The 15,002-nt window shown below is 43.0% G+C and overlaps 1 protein-coding gene across 4 annotated transcripts in view; it reads left to right on the plus strand.

Moving 5' to 3' along the window:
• Positions 1–15,002, plus strand: part of RPRD2 (regulation of nuclear pre-mRNA domain containing 2) — a 75,763-nt gene that overhangs the window by 49,666 nt on the left and 11,095 nt on the right. For all 4 annotated transcript variants that reach the window (XM_036494340.2, XM_036494341.2, XM_004588855.4 and 1 more), the window contains 5 exons: positions 259–311; positions 1,235–1,361; positions 6,301–6,476; positions 11,543–11,825; positions 13,170–13,430. In XM_036494340.2, coding sequence (XP_036350233.2) covers positions 259–311; positions 1,235–1,361; positions 6,301–6,476; positions 11,543–11,825; positions 13,170–13,430 — 900 coding nt within the window. The remainder of the gene's footprint in view (positions 1–258; positions 312–1,234; positions 1,362–6,300; positions 6,477–11,542; positions 11,826–13,169; positions 13,431–15,002) is intronic.

A 15,002-nucleotide genomic window follows, 5' to 3' on the forward strand; every position in this document is an offset into this window, starting at 1 on the left:
TCAGCAAGCCAATAACTCTAGTACTTTATGCTTCAAGGTCCTGGTGAGGTAAGTAGTTTAGTCTGACTAAATAGTACATTTTTATATTAATCCTGCTTGAGCGTGTTTAGAGTTCATGGTCATGTATTCTAGGATTTATGATTTAAATGTGCATGTTTGACATATATTTGGAGTATACCCTTAACTAAAAAGCTAAATTTTTTCTTGAATTTTAGTGAACTCCTTTATACTCAACAGCTTTCTGTTTAATTCCAACAGCATCCACAAATCCAAAAGCTGCTCTCAAGTCTAAGATAGTTGCTGAATTTCGAGTAAGTTACAGAATATGCTAACTTTTGTGTTTTCCTATGTGGTCTAGTAAGATTTCTTTTTCTCCAGTTGTATGTCACTTAAGTTTTAAGGAATTCCAGATTGAGATTAAATTTCTTGAAGTTTTATATTTTCTCCCAGTAAAAGAAATAACTTTCTTCCAGAATATCTATTAGCAGCTGAGTTCTATATTAATTTTTTTGCCAACAAAAGGGTTCATCTTTCTATTGAACTCTGATAAATTAGTCATTTCTTAATAAAAGGCTAATTTCTTTTTTTTTTTTAAAGATTTATTTCTATCACAAAGTCAGATATACAGAGAGAGGAGGAGAGACAGAGAGGAAGATCTTCCATCCGATGATTCACTCCCCAAGTGAGCTGCAACGGGCCAGTGCGCGCCGATCCGATGCCGGGAACCAGGAACCTCTTCCAGGCCTCCCACATGGGTGCAGTGTCCCAATGCATTGGGCCGTCCTCGACTGCTTTCCCAGGCCACAAGCAGGGAGCTGGATGGGAAGTGGAGCTGCCGGGATTAGAACTGGCGCCCATATGGGTTCCCGGCGGGTTCAAAGCGAGGACTTTAGCCGCTAGGCCATGCCGCCGGGCCCTAAAAGGCAATTTCTTAAGACAAAAGATTATGCTTACATAATTAAATTTAGAAAGAACTATAAGTAGAACTTTGTTTATTTCAGTTTTAACCCTGTATCTGTAAATTAATCTGCAATGATTAATGGAAAGGATCTTTCCTCCTGTGTAAATGGATATATATCATTTTGGCATCAGAATTGATCATTGACTGTGAGAAAAAGTAGAGGTTCCCTCCCTCAAGATCTTGTTAGGTTTTAGTTTCTTTGTTTAAATAGGAGATAAAATATAAATAATTAAGTAATCTTGTAAATGAAAAATGTTTCTGATCTGTGTTCAGTCTCAGGCCCTCATTGAAGAGCTGTTACTGTATAAGCGCTCAGAGGATCAAATAGAATTGAAGGAAAAACAGTTGTCAACCATGCGGGTGGATGTGTGCAGCACAGAAACTCTCAAATGCTTGAAAGGTAATAATTATGTATTTTTAAAAATTTACTTATTTGAAAAATGGAAGGAAGTCTATTCACAACACCCGGAGTTAGGGCAGGCCAAAGCCAGCAGCTGGGTACTCAGTCTGCACGTGAGTAGTAGGAATGCAAGCATTAAATCCATCCCCTGCTACCTCCCAAGACACACATCAGTAGGAAACTAGAATGAAGAGCAGAGCTGGAACTGAAACCCAGGTGGCAACCGAACCACTGTACCAAACACCTAGCCCACATACATCCTTTTAAATAGAATAATTGAGATTTTTCTTTCCAGATCTGTTGTTTTCAGGTAAACAGACCTGACTTAACTTCTCAGGAAAACATTAGAGTGTAGAAAGCACTTGTACCTCTGACTTACCAGGTAATTATTTTATACATATAAATTTCATTAGTAATTCTCTCCTCCTTTTTTAGAATTTTTATTTTATTTTTAATATTACTTACGTAATTGAGAGGGATACACACCAGTGTGGGCCTCCAGTTAGGGTAGGCAGAGTCTTCCAGGCATGGAGGAAGGTGAGTGGGACAAATGTTTCAATTCTTTTTCTCTCTTAAGTCCACTGATAGAGGAAGGAGGGGGAGCCACTGCTTGCTGTCAGACTACATTAGTTCCTGATGATGGGGGACAGTCATTTGATAACGCCTTAGAAACTCCAATGTGGGGAGGAATTTTCCAGCTCTCGCCTATAGGTGCAGCAACCCCACCACTGGCCCTCATGTGATCTGGCGCAGTCCAACATGACCTGGCCTGTACCTTTTCCTGGCTCTCACTAATGCCCATGTGTGCTGCGAACTGGCCCAGCCTGCGCTAGCCTACCACCAGCCCAGACTCTTGTGCTTACCAACAGGATATGCAGTCTAGTACGAAAGTTCTCTAGAGTTCCCTTATCAGGCCTGCTCTCAGTCCCAGATCTCGCATGTGCTGGCAGATGTTGAAACCTGCCTTGGCATGGTCCACCCCAAGTCTTGGCACTCACCATTGGGTAGTTTAGTCTAATCCAACTGGCTTGCACCCATTCCAGCCTTTCCAGCAGGCATTACAGCCTAGCCCAGCCTGGCCTGCCCCCTGATCTAGCTCTCATGTGGACAGGAGGGTACCACAGTCTAGTTCAGCCTGTTCCACACTCATCTTACCAGTGCCAGTAAGTGCTGTGGCCTAGTCCAGTCTAACGTGCCCCAGACCCAGCCCATATGCGTGCTGTGGGTGCTGTAGCCATGTTCAGCCCAGACTACCCCCAGCCCTGCCTCTCATGCTCACCAGCATGAGCTACAGCCTAGCAGGGGAGACCCTAAAGTCCCTAAAGATCCCTTGCCAGATCCATTCCTAGCCCAAAATCTTGGGCTTACTGGTGGGTAATTTGACTTAGCTTGACATGGCCCACCTGTAGTATTCAGCTTTTGTGGGCAAGTGTTGCAGCCTAACCCATCCTGGGGTGGCCTGTACCCCATCCTGGCTGTCACATGGACCAGTCAGTGCTGCTGACTGACCCACCTTTACCTGTCCTGGTTCACCTCGGCCCCAGCTGTTGTACTCTGCAGCGGGAGCTGTGGCCTAGCAGGAGAGTTTCCCAAGTTCTCCTACCAAGCCTACTCCCAGACCTGGAACTCACTTATGCCAGTGGGCACCACACTCATGCTTGGTGGTGTTCTGCCCATGGTCCTGATCTTTACATGTGCCACAAGGTTCTGCAGTCTTTCCTTGACTGACCTCTTCCCAGCCCCAGCTCCTGCAAATGTCAGGTAGGTTTCTGTAGGGTGAGTTCTATGATCCAGCCTGGCTTGTCCCATCCCTACTCTCAGTACTCGTGCAAACCAGCATATACTGCAGTCCCACAGAAGCAAGCCTACAAATCCGCTATAGAATTTGTTCCCATATCCGGTTCTCTTGCATTCTTGTGGGTGCTGCGACCCAGCCTGATGTTGCCCGCCCCCTGCCCTGACACTGTCAGGCAAGTACTGTGACCTTACCCACCAGGCATACCGCCCTTCTCCACCCCAGCTGCAGCGTTTGTGTGTACCCGTGGGCAGCAGTTAGCCTATGAGGGCAGCTGTTTTGACCTGACCCATACATGCTCTCTGGTTCCCTCTCTCTAAACCCACCTCACCACCTCAGCTCCCTTACCTGCTTGTGAGTACAATGGCCTGGTCCATGGATGCCCTCAGGTGTCATTCCACTCCTGTCAAACATTACCTCAGCGGCCCATGCTCCAACATGTCCCCAGACTCCTTCCCCAGTCTGAAGTTCCCCAACCCTCATCCCCACCCACCCCGTGGTGGTAGGAAGTATGCCTGGGGGAAGGAGTGGCACATCATGGCCCACTTCCCCACATACCTTTTTGAGAGAGAGAGTCAGTTGGCAGTTATGCAGACAGGACATGCTAGTAAACAGATTTGGCACTAACCAGGCCCAGACTGCCACAAGCTGTTGGCTGCTTTTCTCCCAGCAGTGTAACACTTGCCTAGGTACAAAGCAATCTAGACGCCTAAAGCTGGCTCTCCTTCCCTTTACTTCTAATGTTTTCTTTGTGTATTAGGTTATCTGTGGTTTTCATTGTTTGGAGCATGTTTTTTAATGAAATCACACTAATGGCTCATAAAATCTTGTTGGTCTCTTTTCATAACATTGTAATTACTCATAGTTCATTAGAATATAAGCCTCACAAAAGCACAATTTTATCTTTGTTTATTGCTGTGCCCCAGTGCCTAGAGTAATATTTAATACATAACAAGTAAATGACTTCTAGCTATTCATTTGGGTGACTATTTTGTTTCTGCACAATACCTTGGTTTAACATTTTATCTAATCTAACCCTTACAAATAACTCAGACCCATGCTTTTTGGTTTTTGGTTTGTTTGTTTGTTTTTTGGTTTGGTTTTGTTTTTCGAGTGGGCGGGGTTAGATTTAGTGAATGAGCTGCATGGGAGAAACAGATATTCAGGCCAGCTAGGGACAACATCTTGCTATAGAGAATAGCGAGGTGAGCAGGCCAGCTAGAAGCTGACAATTCTCCTCAAAATCTGCTCTATAATTGAGAATTCTGAGGTGTCATAATAAGATTAATAACTCATCAAGGGCACACGGCTGATGAGAGGAAGGCCAAAATTTATACCAATATCCAGAGTCATATTCTAGCAGTCACTAAGACTGAGCTATATATTTGATCATTTGAAGGTCTTTTTCAGATAGGAAGAAAAAATTAGTATAATACACAAAGAGCCATTATCTTCACTGTTCCAAAAGGTATATATATCCAGGGGCAGGTTAGTTTAGCCTAAAGGTTAAGAGAAGGATAAAGATGCCTATGTCCTGTATCAATATGTCTGGGTTCAAATCTCAGCTACAGTAGGAATCCAGCTTTCTGCCAATACAGATCCTGGGAAGTCCTGGTTGTGGATCAAATTGTTGGGTCCCTGCAACCCTCTTGGGAGACTCGTATTGAGTACCCAACTCCAGCAATCTACCCACCTCCAGATGCGGCCCAGTGTGGGCCATTGCGTTTACTTGCCAAATTAACCACCGGAGAGAAACACTGTCTCTCCCTGTCTCTCGGCTTCTCAAATTAAAAGAATAAGTAAATAAACAACAAAAAAGATATATCTGTCTACTACGATGTGAAAGTTACAGCATAAGTGAACAAATGAGCTTCTTTTTTGTTCCTAAGTAACAATGTAGTACCTAATTAGGAAACTTTTAATTAAATATTCTTCGACTTTTTTTTTTTAAAGACTGCTTATTTGGAAGGCAGAATTACAAAGAGGGAGAACAAGAGAGATTTTCCGGGCTCGGCAGCGTGGCCTAGTGGCTAAGGTCCTCGCCTTGATCCCATATGGCCGCTGGTTCTAATCCCAGCAGCTCCACTTCCTCTCTAACTCTCCTCCTCCCAGTATATCTGACTTTGTAATAAAAATAAAATAAATCTTAAAAAAAAAAAGAGAGAGAGAGATTTTCCATCCTCTGGTTCATTCCATAGATGACCACAACAGCCCTCATTGAGTTAGGCTGAAGCCGGAATCTTGGAACTCCATCTGGGACATGAGTTTCAGGGACCCAAGCACTTTAACCGTCTTCCACTGCCTTCCCAGGCATATCAGCAGGGAGCTGGATTGGAAGTAAAGCAGCTAGCACTTGAGTCATAGCGCATAAGAGCTGCCAGCATTGCTAGCAGTAGCTGAATTCATTGCACCATAAGGCTGGCCCCTCTGCCTCAATTGTAATACAAATTCTCTCCTTCAGGTTTATGCGGATATGCATTGTGAGGTTTCTGCTAACAAGAAACCTGTTTCTCTTTGCTTATTTATTTTTGAGAGAGAATTAAGAACGCCCATCTCGTATTCACTCCTCCAAATTACCTGCAGTGATTGAGGAATCAAGATTAGGAACACAGTGCAGGTTTCCCACCTGAGGATGGTAAGACTCTGCCCAAGCTATCTCAACTGCCTCCCAGGGTTTTCATTAACAAGAAGCTGGGGTCAGTAGCTGGTATCATGCTGAGGAACTGTGATGGCAAATGAGGGTGTCTTAACCACTAGGCCAGAGTCCACCCCGTGAACAGTTTTAACACAGGTTGAACGTCCCTGATCCAGAATGATTCAAATCAGAAATGTTTCAGATCTTAGAGTTTTTCCAAATTTAGAATATTATACACTCGAGATATCTAGGGATAGTACCCAAATCTATATACAGAATTAATTTATACTTCACATATACCTTTCATACATAGCCCAAATAATTTTATACAACTTTTTGTGTGCCTGTGATTGGAAAAGCCTCATTACATTAATTATGAATCTAAAAATATTACACAGTAACTGCATCAAGAATAGAAACACAGAACAACAGCAGCAGATTTTTTGAAAGGATTATATATGTATATATTTTAATTTTTATCCTGAAATGAATATTTTCTGTTATTTTAGATAAAACAGGAGGGAAAAAGTTCTCCAAAGAATTTGAAGAGGCAAGTTCCAAACTGGAGGAATTTGTGAACGGGTTGGATAAACAAGTGAAAAATGGTCCCTCACTAACAGAAGCACTGGAAAATGCTGGAATTTTCTATGAAGCACAGTACAAAGAAGTAAAAGTAGTAGCTAATGTAAGTAATCCTATATTAGAGCTATCCTTTACTGAGTGGTTACCATGTGTTACAGACTATTTACATATATTGTAGATATTGTTGTAATATCTCCAAAACTTAAAAGACCATATTTAGGCTCTCTATGGAAAATAAACATTACCAGGGCCTGACGTTGTAGCCTAGTAGCTAAAGTCCTCACCTTGTATGCGCTGGGATCCCATATGGGTGCTCGTTCATGTCCTGGCTGCTGCGCTTCCTATCCAGCTCCCTTGTTGTGGCCTGGGAAAGCAGTCGAGGATGGACCAAAGTTTTGGGACCCTGCACCTCGTGGGAGACCTGGAAGAGGCTCCTGGCGCTGGATCGGCTCAGCTCCAGCTGTTGTGGCCACTTTGGGAGTAAACCAGTGAATGGAAGATCTTTCTGTCTCTCCTTCTGACTTTCCACTAAAAAAATATAAATAAATCTTAAAAAAAAAAGGGGGGGGGGAAGGAGAAAGAGAAAAGAAGCATTACCATCTCCGTATTTTATAAAGAGACTTAGTGACCTTAGACATAATGAAACAGCCAGCAAGTGGTAGAACCAAAATCAGATCTGGAGGCCCTGCGTGATGGCTCAGTGCTAAAACATTGCCTTGCAAGCACTCGGATTCCTGATGGGTGCCGATTCAAGTCCCGGCTGCTCCACTTCTCATTTAGTTCCCTACACCCACGTGGGAGACCCGGAGAAAGCTCCAGGCTCCTGGCTTTGGATTTGCTCAAGGTTGTTCTCTGTCTCCTCTCTATAAATCTGTCTTTCCAATAAAAATAAATAAATCTTTTTTTAAAAAATTAAGACCTGGGACTTTCTTTTTTCATTTTAAGATTTATTTATTTTTATTACAAAGTCAGCTATACAAAGAGGAGAGTCAGAGAGGAAGATCTTCCATCCAATGATTCACTCCCCAAGAGAGCCCAACAGCTGGTGCTGCACCGATCCGAAGCCACGAACCTGGAACCAGGAACCTCTTCCGAGTCTCCCACGCGGGTGCAGGATCCCAAATCTTTGGACCGTCCTCCACTGCTTTCCCAGGCGACAAGCAGGGAGCTAGATGGGAAGTGGAGCTGCCGGGATTAGAACCGGCACCCATATGGGATCCCGGTGCGTTCAAGGCAAGGACTTCAGCCGCTAGGCCACGCAGCCGGGCCCAAGACCTGGGACTTTCTAGTGCTAAAGCTCAGACCCACAGTCTCTGAATATTGTGCTTTACCTAAGTCCATGCACCTTTTGAAAGGGCCTGTGCTAAGGTACTGTCACAGTACATAAAATTAGTCCCAAGTATTATACTTCTATTTAACCAGAAAATTGGATGGAAACATTGTTTCAGAAACTTTGTGTAAACTGACTGAGTTAACTGAAGGCAAAGAGGCACTAAGCCACCAGGATTCAATCACAGGGCATCCACTCTAGTGACCCAGTCGCATCTACTGACCTCCCGAAGGTTCCAACTGTAAACATCATGGTTGTGTTATATTTCCACCCGCTTGGTAGAATCAGCATAAGACTTTGGGGACTAAATCCTGTGTGTTTTCCGGGAGGAATTATTTAAGCTATAGCACTCTGCCCCTAATCCTCCAAAACTCATGTCCCTCTTTAATGCTGTATGGAGTCATACCAGTCTAATTAAGAGAAAAAGAAATCTCAGTTGACAGTGCAATAACTGGTTGACACTTCTCAGAATAGTCAGAAAAAGGAGAAAAGTCCAATACACCTTTTCACCAAGATGGTGCTGAAGGCAAAGAAGGAAGCCCCTGCCCCTCTGAAGCCAAAGCCAACGAAAGCCTGGAAGCCGAGAAGGTGATGATGAAAGGCATCCAGAAGAAGATCCACACGTCACCCACCTTCCAGCAGCTCAAGACACTGTGCCTGAGGCAGCAGTGCAAATACCCTCAGAAGAGGAAAAATAAGCTTGACCAGTGTGCCATCACCAAGTTTCCCCTGACCAGAGTCTGCTCTGAAGAAGACAGAAGACAACAGCACACTCGTGTTCATTGTGAATGTCAAGGCCAACAAGCACCAGGTCATCCAAGCCTTGAAGAAGCTCTGTGACACTGATGTGGCCAAGGTCGATACCCTGATCAGACCTGTTGAGGAAAAGAAGGTATACATATGGCTGGCTCCTGATTACGATGCTCTGGATGACATCAACAAAATGGGGATCACCTAAACTGCATCCAGCTACCTAATTCTAAAAATATGTTTTCCACCAGTAAAAAAAGAAGAGAAAGAGAGAGAGAAAGAGAGAAAGAGAGAAAGAGAGAAAGAGAGAAAGAAAGAAAGAAAGAAAGAAAGAAAGAAAGAAAGAAAGAAAAGAAAGAGAAGAGAAGAGAAGAGAAGAGAAGAGAAGAGAAGAGAAGAGAAGAGAAGAGAAGAGAAAGAGAAGAGAAGAGAAGAGAAGAGAAGAGAAGAGAAGAGAAGAGAAGAAAGACCTCAAACAAGATGAGACCTAACTACTAAATATGATCTTGAATGGGGTATTGAATTGGAAAAAGGAGCCAATCTGTGCCCCATGTCAGGGACCCTGGGATGGGGTGGGAGGTTGAGTGGGGCTTCTCCCTTGGTCTCCCTCCTTACCCCAGATACACATACACATACAAATGTGGAAACAGTGGTCTTATCCACTTTTCTATAACCTTTGACCCTTTGTTCCCTAATCAACTATGTAAAGTTTATCAAAATTAAAAAAAGCAGTAATGAAGGCATATTAATTGATGTTTCTAGAAGAAAAAGCAAAGTTACTTGTCTTTATTTTGTGACATGATGAGCTATAATTTTACCCATTGTAAATTAATGTTTAATTTTTTGGTGTTATCATAAAAGGCTTTCATTTTACAAAATTTGCTACATGTCTTCCAAAAAAAAAAAAAGAGCAAATCTGAATAAAGTGTGTGCTTTCATTTTTTAAAATTTAGTTAATTAAACTCCAGAACCACCTGGAGAGTGCATAATCCGGAAGTTGGAGCGGCCTAGTAGGGAGATAGTGGGCACCTCCCTGTTGGGTTTCCACTCGCACTGGAGAGCACAAGAACCAGGACAGGGAAAGGGGTGGCTGGACAGGGGGGTACCCGCCAGTGTGTGTGTGGACTAGGTGATAGGGTTGGTTGGGTTTAACTAGGTAGGCTTCAATGCCCATTGACATGTACGAGAGCTAGATGGGACATGGGACAGACTGAATAAATCTGCGGTACATTCTGGCAAGCATGGGGACCAGGGTAGGGGCAGGCCTGGTGAGGTTTATGGGGAGTCGCCCCACCTAGGCTGCAGCTCCCACTGGTTTGCGTGAGGGCCGAGTATGAAGTGGACAGGATCAGGCTGGACTACAACACCCATTGGTTCGTGTGGAAGACGGATCTGGAAACAGAACTGACCTAGCAATTGCAACGACCAGCATGTGCATAAGCTGATTTTGGCAACGGACTGTGCCTGACCCTGTACTGGTGAGCACACACGGGAATCAGGTCTGAGATCACCTCAGACGAAGTTTCTTTGGAGATCTCTCCAACTGAACTGCTGATCTCAGAACCCCATCCATGAAGGGACTGTCAGCCAGTAGATTCTGAGTAGATTTCATCGCGATTGGAACAGCAAGATTGGCAGCAATTCAGAACTGTTGAACTATGAAAACTGCTTAAGCAGGACCGTCGGAGCGCGCCTCACATCGGGGACCTGGGATGGGAAGGAGGCTGGGTGGGGCTTTTCCCTTATTTCTCCCCTGACCCCAGATACAGGGGGAAAAATGATATTAGTGTGAAAACAATGGTGTTACCCATTTTCCTGTAGCCCTTGACCCTTTGTACCCTAAGTAACTAAGTAAGATTATAAAAAAAATAAAGTAAAATGAAAAAAAATTTAGTTCATTAGATTGATTTGAGATTTTATTTATTTAAAGGCAGAATTATATAGGGCAGAGAGAGGAGGCAAAGAGAGACAGGATTCTTTCCATCCACTGCTTCAGTCCTCAAATGGCTACAGTGGCCACAAAGGCCAAGGCTGCACCAGTCCAAAGCCAGGAGCATGGAACTCCATCCAGTTTTTCCATCTATACGGTAGGGGCCCAATTTCTTTGAGCCTTCTTCCATTGCTTTCCTAGGAACATAAGAGAGCTGGATGGAAGTACAGCAGCTAGGACTCTAACTGCTCATTTGAGATGCCAGTATCTCAGACAGCAGCTTAACCATTATGATGTGACATTGGCTGCTAAGTGCAGACATCAGTTAGTTATTAATAATTATCAACATTGACTCATTAGTGTGGCAGAGATACCATACTCATAATCATGTACTAATAAGGGAAAGTAGGTGTGGATATATGGAAATGAACTTCTGAACTGTCTGCATTTATTTTAAGAACCTAAAACTGCACTAAAATAAAAAGCTTGTTTTAAAATGAATAGAGTTGGGCCTAGCATGGTAGCCTAATGGCTCAAGTCCTTGCCTTGCATGAGCCATGATCCCATATGGGCGCCAGTTCATGTCTGGGCTGCTCCACTTCCCATACAGCTAGCTCGCTGCTTGTAGCCTGGGGAGCAGTCAAGGTTGGCGCAAAACCATGAGTCACTGCACCCATGTGGGAGACCCAGGAGAAGCTCCTGGCTCTAGATTCAGGTCGGCTCAGGTCTGGCCATTGTGACTGCTTGGGAAAATCTCTCTGTTTCTCCTTCTCTCTATAAAAATTGGACTCTGCAATGAAAATAAATAAATCTTTTAAAAATATACTAAAAAAAATTAAGAGAATTTCACTTTCCAGACTCTCCTTTATATTTGGATTTAATATTTGTCTTCTTTACTTTAATATCTTCAATACTTAGAAGAACACATTTGGGCTCCCAGTAAGTATTGGGTGGACGAGTAGATGAGGTGAAAAAGGATGAAGTGTAGATACCTTCTGGTTTCCTTATTCAGGTAGCTCTGCAGGGAACTGAAATAGTATAGATGCAGATGGTATTTTCTTGTTTTGTTTTAGTAGTGTTATTAATAATAATGAGAACATCTGATTAGATTTCTTCTTGGTCCTCTTCCCAGAGGAGTAAACTTTTTTTTCTCTTTTAGGCATATAAAACCTTCGCTAACCGAGTTAACAATTTAAAGAAGAAGTTGGATCAGTTAAAGTCAACCCTCCCTGATCCTGAGGAATCCCCGGTCCCTTCCCCAAGCATGGATGCTCCCTCCCCAACTGGTTCTGAGTCTCCTTTCCAGGGGATGGGAGGTGAGGAAGCTCGCTCACCGGTCGTGGAGAGTGAGAAGTCTGCCACCCCTGAACCTGTGACAGATAATCGTGATGTGGAAGACATGGAACTCTCAGATGTGGAAGACGATGGATCCAAAATCATTGGTACACCCTCACATGATTCACAATCTAGTCTATATTGCATGCTTTGCCACCACCAAATCTGTCATAAGCGGTTGTTAAAGCAGAATGCAGTCCTTATAAACATTAGAATACCATTATTCTCTCTAGAATAGTGGTCCAGGATTTGATACACCTCGTAGGTTAGAAATTATTAATCGGTGTGTGTGTTAACCTGATGGTTAAAGTGATGTTTAGGACACTTGTGTCTCAGACCAGAGTTCCTGAGTTTTAATCCCGTTTCACTTCTGACTCTAATAGCTTCCTGTCAGTGCAGACCCTGGGAGGTAGCAGTGCTAGTTTAGTGATTGAGTTCCTGGGCCCAGGATGTTGTTGGCTTTTGGGAGGGCTCTTTCTGTCCTTTGTTTCTCTGCCTACCAAATAAAGAAAAAAAGACAACCTATTTTTAAATGAATAGTTGCTCAAGATATGCACTGCAGTGTACATTAGTCTCCGGTAGCTGCAGAGGAATGCCAGGCATCTGAAGTGCAGCACGTGTGTCGACGTTTATCATGGGGGTCAAGGTGCCCATCCCCCTCCTGGAGTGCCACGCTTATCAGCCACTCTCAGAAATAGCCTGGTTGGAGAGTTGTTTCTTGGCTATTCCGCCGTTTATGATTACTCTCATTAAGTGAATTCACTGTTGTTGCATGTGATAAATATACCATCTATCTAGTCTTTAAAAGAAGTAAAAAGGAGTATATTAACAAAGTTTCAAGAATTAAACCAATTAGTGCCTAATTGCACCCCTAGTAGAGTAATTTTAGGAAGGTAACAGAAAATACAATGAAATGTATACGGTTTCTAAGAAAGTTACCAAATTAATGGAAAAGACAAGCTAATCCACAATAAACATTCCTAACCTATACCAAATAATGTTTTCAGAAGGGTATACATTTATTATTTTATTTCATCTCATTTTTTGGAATCTCACTACCACAGTAACAACCTTGTGTCTTTTGTCATCTTCGTTTCCTCTCCCCTCCCCCGAATGCCTCCATCTCCTCAGTGGCATCCGTCTCCTTTCCTGCCACTCCAGGAATGTGCACATTGAATACACAATTACTAACAAGGTGCAAAGGAATCATTAAAAGTAAAATACACAATTCAGAACATTGTTTTGAAGCAGATATAGCGTGTGGAAGTGATCGCAAATTATGATGAGCATAACTTTAACAACAAGAAGCATGACTTGAGTCGTCATTTCTCTGAAGTGTAGTACTTCTTAGCCCGACCCCAGCTCAGGAAATATTAGTACATATTGTTCCATATTGTAAGCAAAATCTGAAAAGTAGTGGGTTATAATATCTCTTTTCTTTCTGGAAACAGTGGAAGATAGAAAAGAAAAGCCCGTGGAAAAGTCAGCTGTATCAACTTCTGTACCTACAAAGACAACGGAGAATCTCTCAAAGGCCTCTTCTTGTACCCCAGTGCCTGTGACCGTGACAACAACCCCACCACCTCCAAAGCCCACAAATACTTCTCTTCTGTCCCCTTCCCCAGCGTTGGCTTTGCCAAACCTGGCCAATGTAGATCTTGCAAAGATCAGTTCCATCCTTAGCAGCCTGACATCAGTCATGAAAAACACGGGTAAGTAAACCCAGGATAAAGGATGGTGGCAGATTTCCATCTTGGTAAATTGAGCCAGCAGTCTGGATTTTTGTGTTTAATTTTTTTAGTTAAAAAGTTCTAAAAATCAACATAGTCATTATGAAAAAATTAGAAAGTAAGCAAAAAGAATAAGCATCTATACTCTTACCACTCCAGAGGAAACTGGTATTTGCTTTTGTGCATATGTGTGTGCTTAGAGGATTAGATCGTTGTAATAATTTTTCTTTAATAATTGTTCATAAAATGAAAATAGAATGAAATGTTTTAAAAATTGAGGCATATTGGGCCCGGCGGCGTGGCCTAGCGGCTAAAGTCCTCGCCTTGAAAGCCCCGGGATCCCATATGGGCGCCGGTTCTAATCCCGGCAGCTCCACTTCCCATCCAGCTCCCTGCTTGTGGCCTGGGAAAGCAGTTGAGGACGGCCCAATGCATTGGGACCCTGCACCCGCGTGGGAGACCCGGAAGAGGTTCCAGGTTCCCGGCTTCGGATCGGCGCGCATCGGCCCGTTGCGGCTCACTTGGGGAGTGAATCATCGGACGGAAGATCTTCCTCTCTGTCTCTCCTCTGTATATATCTGGCTGTAATAAAATGAATAAATCTTTAAAAAAAAAAAAAAATTGAGGCATATTGTTGATATATACTATTTCTCAAAACCAGCTATTTAAACTTCAACTACATTTTATATCATCAAGTATTCATCTATATGTTTTTTTGGGGGGGTCTTGGTTTTTTTAAAGATTTATTTATTTTTATTGGAAAGGCAGATACACAGAGAGGAAGATCTTCCGTCCGATGATTCACTCCTCAAGTGACTGCAACGGCCGGTGCTATGCCGGTCCAAAGCCAGGAGCCAGGAGCTCTTCTGGGTCTCCCACGCGGATGCAGGGTCTTAAGGCTTTGGGCTGTCCTCGACTACTTTCCCAGGCCATAAGCAGGGAGCTAGATGGGAAGTAGGGCCACCGAGATTAGAACTGGTGCCCATGTGAGATCCCGGCGCGTGCAAGGCAAGGACTTTAACCACTACGCTATCGCGCCAGGCCCGCATCTATATGTTTTTAATAGCTGCCTAGCATTTCTCCAGCATTTGATAAGTTTCCTGACCCTATACTGTTACATGTTTATATTTCTGTTTTTAACTGTTAAAGAGTATCATCATAAACTGAATTCTAAAAATTTACAACCTTTCCCACAAGGATTAATAAGTGTTTAATCTTATGTAATAAGAAAGGGTTCATTTAGAAGTACTTCACCTGAAAATATATTGAAATACAGTTCTTCTCTCTGGTCACCACCCATCCAACAAGCCATAGCAGATCTATTTTCATCTTTGTCTTTCTGTGAATTATTATGAAGAAAATCCCAATCTTTTCATTTTATCAAGTGGAAAATATATATTTCTCAAAGAATAAAGACTTGAAAATCAACATATATAAGTTTTTTGAGATTTTCCAATGTCTTCACTACATTGGTGTCCAGAACGTACGCTGTTAGATGTTCCTCGCCGTGTTTTTGTCATTCTTCACCGCCTCTGCTGCGTTGCCTTATTTAAC

This window comes from Ochotona princeps, chromosome 2 (genome assembly GCF_030435755.1).
Source record: "Ochotona princeps isolate mOchPri1 chromosome 2, mOchPri1.hap1, whole genome shotgun sequence".
In the NCBI taxonomy this organism is placed as follows: domain Eukaryota; kingdom Metazoa; phylum Chordata; class Mammalia; order Lagomorpha; family Ochotonidae; genus Ochotona; species Ochotona princeps.